The sequence below is a fragment of the Vigna unguiculata genome, chromosome 3 (genome assembly GCF_004118075.2).
Source record: "Vigna unguiculata cultivar IT97K-499-35 chromosome 3, ASM411807v1, whole genome shotgun sequence".
NCBI lineage: Eukaryota > Viridiplantae > Streptophyta > Magnoliopsida > Fabales > Fabaceae > Vigna > Vigna unguiculata.
In genome coordinates, this window is record NC_040281.1 from 15,797,641 (window position 1) to 15,808,211 (window position 10,571).

Here is a 10,571-nt window from a genome sequence, read left to right on the forward strand (position 1 = left end):
TCTATTTTATCTTGGAGTGCTTGGTTGTCTTCTGTAGTGTGCCATGGTTGCGGTGGTAGCGGCAATATTTGGTAATATCAGCATTAGGGGGAGTGGTTGTCTTCGTGGTGGTGGAATGAGGTCAGCTTGTAGGGCCTCTTCAAAGAGGTGGGATCAGGCTACAATAAGGGGGGCATATTTGGTAAAACGGGGTTGGCGGAGCTCGCGTGGGCGGTTATCAGGGCGGGGGGGGGGGGGGGGGTTGTGGGGTGGGGTGGACGGTGGTGGCTGCATAGTCATTGCAGAATTTGGTGTGGAGGGTTTGCATTTCCTCCATGCGAACATAGTCAGCCGCACGTAACTTGAGCTCGTGCATAAAGGCATGTGGGTGGAGGTAAACATTATTGGCGAAGGGGTCGGGTTGTAGGGTGAGTGCTATACATTGGAGCATCATTTCCTAGTTGAGGTGTGGGGTACGAAGGGCTGCCTTACTGAAACGATCGATGAATGCCCTGAGTGGTTCACCTTGTTCTTGCTTGATGCCTAGGAAGGAGATTGTTTTGGTTTAATGTGGTCGGCTGCTAGCGAAATGGGTTGAGAACATATGGGAGAAAGCGTTGAAACTGTCGATGGATTAGGGTGGAAGGGTTGTGAACCATTCTAGAGCAGGGCCTTTGAGGGTGGTTGAAAAGGCTTTGCAAAAGATTGCGTCTTGGGACGTGTACAGGGCAACATGGGTGATGTAGACTTTAAGATGTTCGTCAGGGTCGATTTCATCGGTGTAGTGGTCCAGTGTGAAGGATTCCCACTGGGCAGGAAAGGGGGTGTTGGCGATGAAGTCGGTGAAGGGGTGGCGACGTCTGGGTTGGTGGGGTGGTAGCGGGTGAGGGGGGGGAATGGAATGGTGGACAAGAGTGGGAAAGGTAGAGGTGAAGTTGTGAGGAGGTATGTGGGTTGCCGGAAGGTAGTGTGGGTTGTAATGTGGGACATGGGTAGGGTGTAGGGTGATGGGTATGTTGTAGGGGACCTGGGTGGTGGGGAGGGTAGCAACAGGGGTAGGGGCCGCGGTGTGCCCCGGTTGGGTGGAAGGGAAGTGAGTGGGATGGGTGGAGGGAATGGGTGTTTGTTGGGTGGTGGTGAAGGTGTGAGGGGTGGGGTTGTATTCGCTTTCTTCTTCTGTGGGCTGGAAGGCCGGGGACCTTGCAGCCTCAGACGCCTCCTTGGCTTTTCCTTTCTGGGTGGGATCGGCTTCGATCTTTCACTTGAGGCGAGAATTCTCTTGTCGTAGCGCCTCTATCTCATCAGCGCTGCGTTTCTTCAGATCTGCCAGCTCCTGTTGCATTTTAGCCTGGCCATCTAGGATAGCGGCCAGGTCAGGGGTGATGTTAGCAGGTCCTGAGGGACCAGCATCTGCCTGCTTGTTAACTCCAGCTCTACTGCGGGTTGAAACCATCTTCGGAGAAAAATGGGTACTAAGGTGTTGTCTCGTGCCCCACGGTGGGCGCCAATTATTCCTGCAGAGAACAAACAAGATAAGTTAGGCACAAGTGTCACCTTACTTATGCAATCCGCTATCTCCTCAGTTGGCCTCTTCCCGGTTGGCACATATCTGCTTGGACCCAAGAGGGGTTACCTGTAGAAGGGACTCGAAGCTCAAGTCAGCCAAAGCTCTCAAAAAGTCAAATCAGGTGATTAATGGAGTAATGAATGCGTAACTTTAATTACTAGGGCCCATGTGTATTTATAGAGTATTAATTATGTCTGGTCATGCCATGGGCCGAGCCCTAGCTTGGGCCTTAGTTTGGGCTGTAAGTGGGCCTGGGCCCTAACCCAGGCCCTTAGGTCGATTATTGTGGACTCATTGAATATTAGGGGGCTTTGATTTTGCTAAGTGTATTAAGGTTGTCAGCCCAAACCGACTACTCCCTTTGGCGGTTTGTATTGCTCATATACTATCTTAGGCAGGTTATTCCTCTAGATGTTTATATTATCGGTTCAGGCCGGATAGGCTTAGGTCAGCCCAGCCCAAACCGGTTACTTGAATGTTTTGGTGTATAGGTGTGGTGATCGTTTTATTATTATTTTGTTAAGTTGGCTCGGTGTGGTACACCAGTCTCCCAACTTTGCCGATATAGGTATGTCGATCAAGGGTGATGTGTGTTGATATGCTAGTGGGACCGGCTAGGTGTGGTACACTAGTCCCCCAACCTTTAAGTGTGGTACACAGTGAAGGGATGTCAGAAGTCAAATCAAAGGGGTTTTTGCGCACTCGCAAGTGCTACGCATGTGACCAGCCAGGACATTTTGCCAACAAATGTCCTAATAGGAAGACTACTCCAATATCACAATCTCAGCCACCTTCGTTTGACAGGCCGAGAGCAACAGGCCGGGTTTTTGCCATGATCAGCACAGAGGCCACCCGGTCAGGTAACTTGATTCTGGATTATTGCTTTCTGTTTGGTAACAGTGTGCTAGTGTTGTTTGACTCAGGAGCTTCACACTCCTTCATATCCCATGACTGTGTAGAGAGATTGGGGTTGTCTACTCGTGACCTGGGATGCGAGATGATAGTCTCGACACCGGCATCTGGACAGGTTTCAACAAATTTAGCCTGTGTTGGATGGTTGATGGAAGTAGAGGGCAGACGCTTCAAGGTAAATCTAGTTTGTTTGCCCTTGGAGGGATTGGAGGTCATACTGGGAATGGATTGGCTGTCTATCAACCATGTGGTGCTTGATTGTGGACGGCGCAGAATTGTGTTCCCAGAAACAGAGGGGATAGAGTTGGTGACGTCGGGAGAGGCAGTGAAAGAGATGAAGGAGGGGTCTACTTGTTTTGTGATAGTGGCCCAGGAGAAGAAGATGAGTACAGAGGAGTAGATTAGTAAGATACCAGTGGTGGATGAATACGCCGACGTATTTCCAGATGAGATACCTTAGTTACCACCCAGCCGGGATATAGATTTCTCAATTGATCTAATCCCTAGAGCGGGTCCAGTGTCGGCAGCACCGTACAAAATGGCACCAGTTGAACTAGCAGAGTTGAAGAAACAGATAGAAGACTTGCTAGAGAAGAAATTTATCCGACCCAGTGCCTCACCGTGGGGAGCTCCGGTGTTACTAGTAAAGAAGAAGGATGGTAGTTCTCGGTTGTGCGTCGATTATCGGCAGTTGAATAAATTGACGATAAAGAATAAATACCCACTGCCAAGGATTGATGATCTGTTGGATCAGCTAAGAGGGGCATGTGTGTTCTCTAAGATCGACTTAAGGTTTGCTGTCATCAGATCTTAGTCAAGCCAGAGGACGTTCAGAAGACAACTTTCAGATCGAGATATGAACATTACGAATATGTCGAGATGCCATATGGACTGACCAATGCTCCAACTGTCTTCATGGATTATATGAACCGCATTTTCAGGCCATATTTGGACAAATTTGTAGGGGTGTTTATCGATGACATCCTCATATACTCTCAGACTAGGGAGGAACATGCGGGTCATTTGAGAATTGTATTGGAAGTGTTGAGAGAACATCAGTTGTACGGCAAATTGTCCAAATGTGAATTCTGGTTGGACGAGGTGCAATTTCTGGAGCATGTGATCTCTTCGCATGGTATTGCAGTAGACCCAAGCAAGATTGAGACGGTGTTAAAGTGGGAAAGACCTCAGACAGTAACAGAAGTCAGAAGCTTCTTGGGGTTGGTTGGGTACTACAGGAGGTTTGTAGATGGGTTTTCTAAAATGGTGAGTCCATTAACTCAACTCACTAGAAAGGATCAACCCTTCTCCTGGACTGATAAGTGCGAGGAATGTTTCGAGGAGATGAAGTGGAGGTTGACTACAACTCCGATTCTTATTATTCCAGATACCAGTAAAGTGTTTGAAGTATACTGCGATGCATCCTACCATGGTTTGGGTTGTGTACTAATGCAGGAGAAGAGGCCGGTAGCCTATGCTTCTTGACAGTTAAAGGTGCACGAGAAGAACTACCCTACCCACAATTTGGAGCTGGCCGCTATAGTGTTTGCCCTTAAGACATGGATGCACTATTTGTATGGCTCCCAATTTCAGGTTTTTAGTGATCATAAAATCCTGAAATATTTGTTCGATCAGAAGGAGCTAAATGTGAGACAGCAGCACTGCATGGAGTATCTCAAGGATTATGATTTCAAATTGCTTTACCACCCTGGTAAAGCTAATGTTGTTGCGGACGCCTTGAGTCAGAAAAGGATGCATATCTCAACTATGATGGTGAAAGAGTTGGAGTTAATTGAGATGCTCAGGGATATGAACCTGGGTATACAACTGAGTGAGGATTCCATCAGATACAGTGTTCTTACACTGACTAGTGATGTGTTGGAGACCATCCGTGATCAATAGAAGAATGATGCTGAGTTACAACAATATGTGAGTTGGATAGGGACTAAGAAAGGGAAGGATTGCAGGATCGGGTCAAACGGTATCCTACGGTTTAGAGATAGAGTCTACGTGCCTGGAAATTGGCGGTTGAGGAAACAGATCATGGAGGAAGGGCATAAAAGCCGTCTTCGTAAGACCTGTAGAATTTAATTAATTAAATAAATAATTAATTAATAAATACGAGAGGGGTAATAATTATGACATTAAATTATGGTTGGTATGACGTGGAAAAGTGCTAGCTCATGTGGTTGAGAGCACTTTGATTGTGCAAGAGGACTTGGGTTCGAGTTCTATGTATGCTAACTTTTCATGTTATGGTTTTGTTATTTAAATTTATGAAAACATGTTCTTGTATATTATGATAATTGAATTGTGATTCCTAGCATGAAATATGACTTGGTTACATGGTTGATAATGACTTGGCAATTGTTTAGGTTATGGGTTCAAGCCTTGGAGAACTTACATTAAACTTTATATTTTTGGCATTTTTGGTTTTGACGTGAATATGGAAAGGTGGGAAGGAAACCTAAGTGAGTGGGCAGCCAAAGGAGGTTGGAAGGGCAGCCATAGGGAAGGATTGAATGGCACATTATGTCTTATTCAATGCCATTTTCGTTTTGGTAATTAATCACTTAGTCTAGGCACACTTTAAAAAGGAAAATTAGGTTAAGGGCTAAGGTTTGACAAGCTGGGAAACTATACCTAAAGAGAGAGCGAAAATCTGAGAGAGTGTGAGAGGTTCTGGTGTGATTTTGAGTTGCTGAATAGTGAGGAAGCAAGGAAGGTGGGTGATCAAGGGGGGATCTTACAAATTGTCAAGCTTAAGCGAAGGAGAACCAGGTTAGGGGAGTTTACCGCGATTATACTGTTGTTTGGTATGAATTCTGTGAAAATAATGTTTAAGATATGCATGCACTGTGTTTATTCTGAGGTTCTGTTGAATTCTGGAAATTTTCCAGAAACCGCCTGGCGGGCTATACATAGCCGCCAAGCGGCTCATCCATTTCTGTGTATTTCGCTGTGTTTCTGGGTGCAGCGCCTGGCGGTGAATCCCTGTACCGCCAGGCGACTCATAGTCTGGGCCATTCTGGGTGTTTTTGGATGAACCACCTGGCGGGATTGGTTATGATCGCCAGGCGGCGCGGGTGAATACTCGTTTTAAGCTTTTCTTGAGTGTTTGGCGTGAATTGTTCGGAAGGAAATCAAGGGGTGGGTCTTATGAGTAGATCTGGTGTAGAAATGTTTTGATTTCGAGTGTAATTGACATGGAAATTCAATGGAATAGTGACCAAGCGTTTAGGGTTGAATAATTGGGGTTTGATGTCGTGAGAGTGGTCAGTGATTGGAATGCTTGAATAATTTTAATAGATGTGGGTGTAGGTTGCGAGGAACACGATACATAAGGGAGATGGCGCGAGAAATGATGGAGATTAATCTGGAATGAAAAGCAAGGGAGAGTGAGACTGCGAAGGTGTGGGAATTCTGGAAATTTTACCAGAAGTTTGATGCACCGCCTGGCGGCACGGGACTAGCCACCAGGCGCCAGTACAGTGACGTGGATACTTGTGGTTATTCTGGTCTAGGAGGGTGTTTTAGGATAATTGGCGTTTGGCTCCTTGGTAAATCAATTTCTAGTGTATCTGGGGGAATAGAGTATAGAGATTTCACTACGGTAATGATATTTTCCCTCTTACTTTATAAGCGAACTTGGGGGGGATGTATAAATTGGTCGAGATAATGGTAATAAGAAGCTTAGGAAGTATGTTAGGTCACGGGATATTCTAGTACTGTCAGAGCCTTAATAACATGCGTGTCAGTATGGAGTTGGGGAAAATAAGAATGACACCCAACCATTGGTGATTTTCTTGACTTGTAATTATTTTATGGAGAGTCGTAGTAAAGAGGGAGAGTGGTAAATTTTCATCTAAGTAAACAGTACCATGCACTGAGCTAGGAGTATAATGGATTGAGGATGGGTGCGAGGGCAAGATGCGAAGAGTAATTGACCAAAACCAGTACTGCATAAGTACTGATACGGAGCTTGGCGACAGAGTTAGGTCCGCCAGGCGGTAGAGAGGCAACAGTGGGGTTCTGGTACAGGAGGCGCCTGGCAACAGGGGGATTCCGCCAGGCGATGGCGACGAAATTCGTGTCTTCTGGGACAACATCCGCTTGGCGAAGGAAACGGTTCCGCCAGGCGGCAGTTACAGACCTTGTGATTTATGGGGCGCTTGGCGCATGGCAGCACGTGTCCCCCGCCAGGCAGTCTGGAAGCTGGCAGCACCTAGCGGTACGTGTCCCCCGCCAGGCGATTTATACTGCTGCAGCTTTGAGTTTTGATTATGAATTTGTGATCTACAGTGCGTCTAGTGATGCTTTAAGGGTGAGATTGCTGGTGTTCCTTGAGTTGTGGCTCGAAACGTATCCCTTGAGTTGTGGCTCGGGATAGGGGTTAAGCACTTGATATTCCTCGAGTTGTGGCTCGGAATAGCATCTCTTGAGTTGTGGCTCGGGATGGCGGATGAACACAAGGAACCCTTGAGTTGTGGCTCGGGTTGGCGAGTGTTGCCGGTATGAGTGTGCTGGTTGTGGCCAGTACAGATGGGTCCAGATAGATTGCCCTCCTCAGTTGTTGGCTGGCAAGTTTGGTAGTCTTGGGACGATACGGGCTTTGTTCCTATATGGGAACTCTACCTGGTGTTGTGGTGTATGATCCGTAGCATGTTTTCCCGCACGTGCTCTATTGGTTGTGGCCGATAGGTGTGGCAGCAAGTCACCTTGAAGAAATCCTTAGACGTTGTAGAGCACGAATAATCTGATTGGGGGTCAGATGGTAGGAATTAAAGAATAGGGCAATGTGAGATATTTATGTTATGTATGGTCGCTTGTGTTTATATGATTATATTTCTGTAACTTTACATATGTGATTTAATTGTTAAGCTCACCCTATCTGCGTGTGTGTGGCGGTGATCGTGTACGCGGTACACGGGAGCAGATTCTGTTGATGCAGGTGGCTCAGGTGACGCTTAGCCGTAGAGAGGGGTTATACTTAGGGAAATGCTTATGTTTTCTTTATTGCCTTTGAAAATAGTTGTAAACCCTGATGGGTAATTTTATAACGTTATGGTGTTGGTATTCATAGACTTTATTCGATGGTTTAATAAAGTTTTTAAATTTTCCCGCGTTTTGGGAAAGTGAGGTATTATTAAATGCGCACGGTTTTAATTTATTTATTTTATTTATTTATAAATCAGTAATATCCTGACGGGATGTTACAGTCTTAGCATACACCCAGGTATGACTAAGATGTATCAAGATCTGAAAGAGTCCTTCTGGTGGAATGGGATGAAAACCGATATTGTTGTTTTTGTAGCATCGTGCTTAGTATGCCAAAAGGCTAAAATTGAACACCAACGACCAGGGGGTACTTTAGAGCCGTTGGATATCCCTTAGTGGAAATGGGATAATATTGCCATGGATTTCGTAACTCATTTGCCGAGGTCGGTTAAAGGGCATGATTCAATCTGGGTAATAGTGGATAGGTTGACCAAGTGTGCATATTTCCTTGCCATTAATTAGAAGTGGTCATTGGATAAATTGGCCGAGTTATATGTGCGTGAAGTGGTCAGGTTGGATGGTGTGCCTGCTAGTATAGTATCAGACAGAGACCCAAGATTCACATCTCACTTTTGGCAGTCTCTACAGGCAGCGTTGGGGACTCAGTTGAGGATGAGTTCTGCATACCATCCATAGACCGATGGGCAGTCAGAGCGTACAATACAGTCTTTGGAAGATCTTTTGAGGGCTTGTGTGTTGGATCATATTGGAAGTTGGAGTGAGATGCTTCCATTAGTGGAGTTCACGTACAACAATAGCTATCACTCCAGTATTGGTATGGCTCCTTATGAAGCGTTGTATGGACGGCGGTGTAGGACATCGTTGTGTTGGAATCAGGATGGGGAATCGTTGGTGTTGGGTCCCGAATTTCTACAGCAGACTTTTGAGAAGGTTAGGGCGATTCAGGAGAGAATGAGGGCTACTCAGAGCAGACAGAAGTCATACGTAGATAAGAGGAGGCGACCTCTAGAGTTCGAGGCTGGGATCATGTATTCCTCAGGGTGACACCGATGGCAGGTATTGGGAGGGCCATCAAATCAAGGAAGTTAACTCCGAGGTTTGTTGGCGCTGTAGCTTATGAGATCGCCCTACCACCACACTTGGCGAATCTGCATAATGTGTTTCATGTTTCTCAGTTGAGGAAATACATTACAGATCCATCTCACGTCCTAGAGTCAGGCGATATTCAGATTAGGGAGGATTTAACTGTGAACACTGGACCGATGCGAATTCTAGACTCACAAGTGAAAAAGCTGCGAGGGAAGGAAATCAAGACCGTGAAAGTGATGTGGGATGAGACTACTCAGGAGATGACCTGGGAGATGGAGGATCGCATGAGGCAGTCCTATCCGCACTTATTTCTTGGTAAGTCTTATTTTCGAGGACGAAAATCTTTAAAGGTGGGGTAATGTAAGACCCGAGAAAAAATTAAATAGTTATTTAAATAATTATTTAATTATTGCGGGTAATAGAAGCATTTAAAGCATTTAATGTGTGGAACTAGGACGTGGAAAAGTGCTAGCTCAAGTAGTTGAGAGTACTTTTATTGTGTGAAAGGACTTGGGTTTGAGTCCTATGTATGCTACTTGGATGTTATTTAAATTATGCATTTTTGTTTAGTTATATATTGAAGGCTTGACGTGATGATAAATTCCTAAAGTTGTAGGGGTTATCACGAAAGATGATTTGGTTGAATTGGTTGTGCTTTTAACTTGGTGATTGATTGGTGGTGGGTTCAAGTCTTGCTAAGAACCAAATTAAACTCTCTTTTTGGCCTAATTTTATTTTTTCATGGGATTGAAGAGGCGTGAAAACCCTATATGCCAAGAGGGGCAGCGTATGGGGCTGGAAACAACTGAATGGGGACCATGATTAACCATTAAACAGGAAACTTAAATAACAATTTTCGTTTTTGGTGTTAAGTGCACATAATTATAGTAGTAAGTGAGAAAGAGAAGGTAAGTAGAGGAGAAATAGAGTGTTGTGAATTCGTGCTCATCATAGGCAATGGTTTTCCAGAGTATTGGGGCTGATTGAAAGGAGTGGTGAGACTGAAATCTCGTAGGTGGGAGTGGAAAGCAAAGGATAGGAAGGTTTTTGTGAAGGGATATGCATACCAATTCAAGTTTAGCAAGGAATCCAGGTAAGGGGAGTTGTTTTTGCGTGCTTTTTATCATAGTCATTACATTGTGCCTCGTATGATCATATGTATATAGAATCTCTGCCCTGTCTGCACTATTTTTCGCGTTTTGTGGGTTCTACCCAGAAACTGCCTGGCAGGCATGCATGTGCCGCCAGGCGGTTCATCAATCTGTGTGTGGTTTTGGCCTTTGTTAACTTAAACCACCTGGCAGGGTTAAATATCCGCCAGGCGGCACGACAATGCTCGTGGTCGTTGGCTGCTTTTGTTGTTGTGGGTGTGAAGAGTCATTGTAATTCATGAAATTCAAACATGCTGATCCTATTGGGTGTTATCTTAACTTGGAACTGATTATAATTGAAAAATGGTGGGGTTTAGACCCTCTCGGGATGGATCATTCATGATCATACGCGTGAGGGTAGAGGTTAAGAATATGTTATGAATTGATTTGCAAACAAAAGTGGAGCCATGGTATATATATATATATATATTGTCGTATTTGAGTGTTTGTTGCAATAGGAATGGATATTGGTTACGGTTGACAAAATTGCAGGTAGGGAGAAACCTAGTTTTAGACTAGGTCTAGTGTATCGCCCGACGGTGTTAGGTTTGCCGCCAGGCAATGGCGTGGCACATGGGCTGTTTATAATTTTCGATATTGTAAAATGAAGAGAGAGTTCTAGTTGTGTGAGTGGTACTGGGAAACCATTGACGAAACAGTGAGGAACAATATAATGGTACAGTTGAATGGTGTGTATTGGAACAAACATGAATGAGAGCGTAGTATGATGGGATTGAAGGAAAGTTTATTTCAAATAGGGGGTATAACGGTTCTGATTCAGCTGCAGGTCTGGAAAGTATAGTCTTAGTTAATGATATATGAATGGGGCATGAGATAGCGTGTTATCATGAGAC

The 10,571-nt window shown here is 45.0% G+C and overlaps 1 protein-coding gene across 1 annotated transcript; it reads left to right on the plus strand.

Annotated features, from left to right (window-relative positions):
* Positions 1–8,526: 8,526 nt before the first annotated feature.
* On the plus strand, positions 8,527–10,325 carry LOC114175082. Its single transcript, XM_028059840.1, has 2 exons — positions 8,527–8,881; positions 10,210–10,325. Exons 1-2 carry the CDS (start codon positions 8,527–8,529, stop codon positions 10,323–10,325), a joined length of 471 nt encoding a protein of 156 aa, XP_027915641.1.
* Positions 10,326–10,571: the final 246 nt, after the last annotated feature.

Coding starts and splice junctions, on each gene's coding strand:
- LOC114175082 (XM_028059840.1), top strand. CDS start 8,527: ATGGCAGGTATTGGGAGGGCCATCAAATCAAGGAAGTTAACTCCGAGG. Junction 8,882..10,209: donor CTATCCGCACTTATTTCTTG/GTAAGTCTTATT, acceptor ACAAAATTGCAG/GTAGGGAGAAACCTAGTTTT.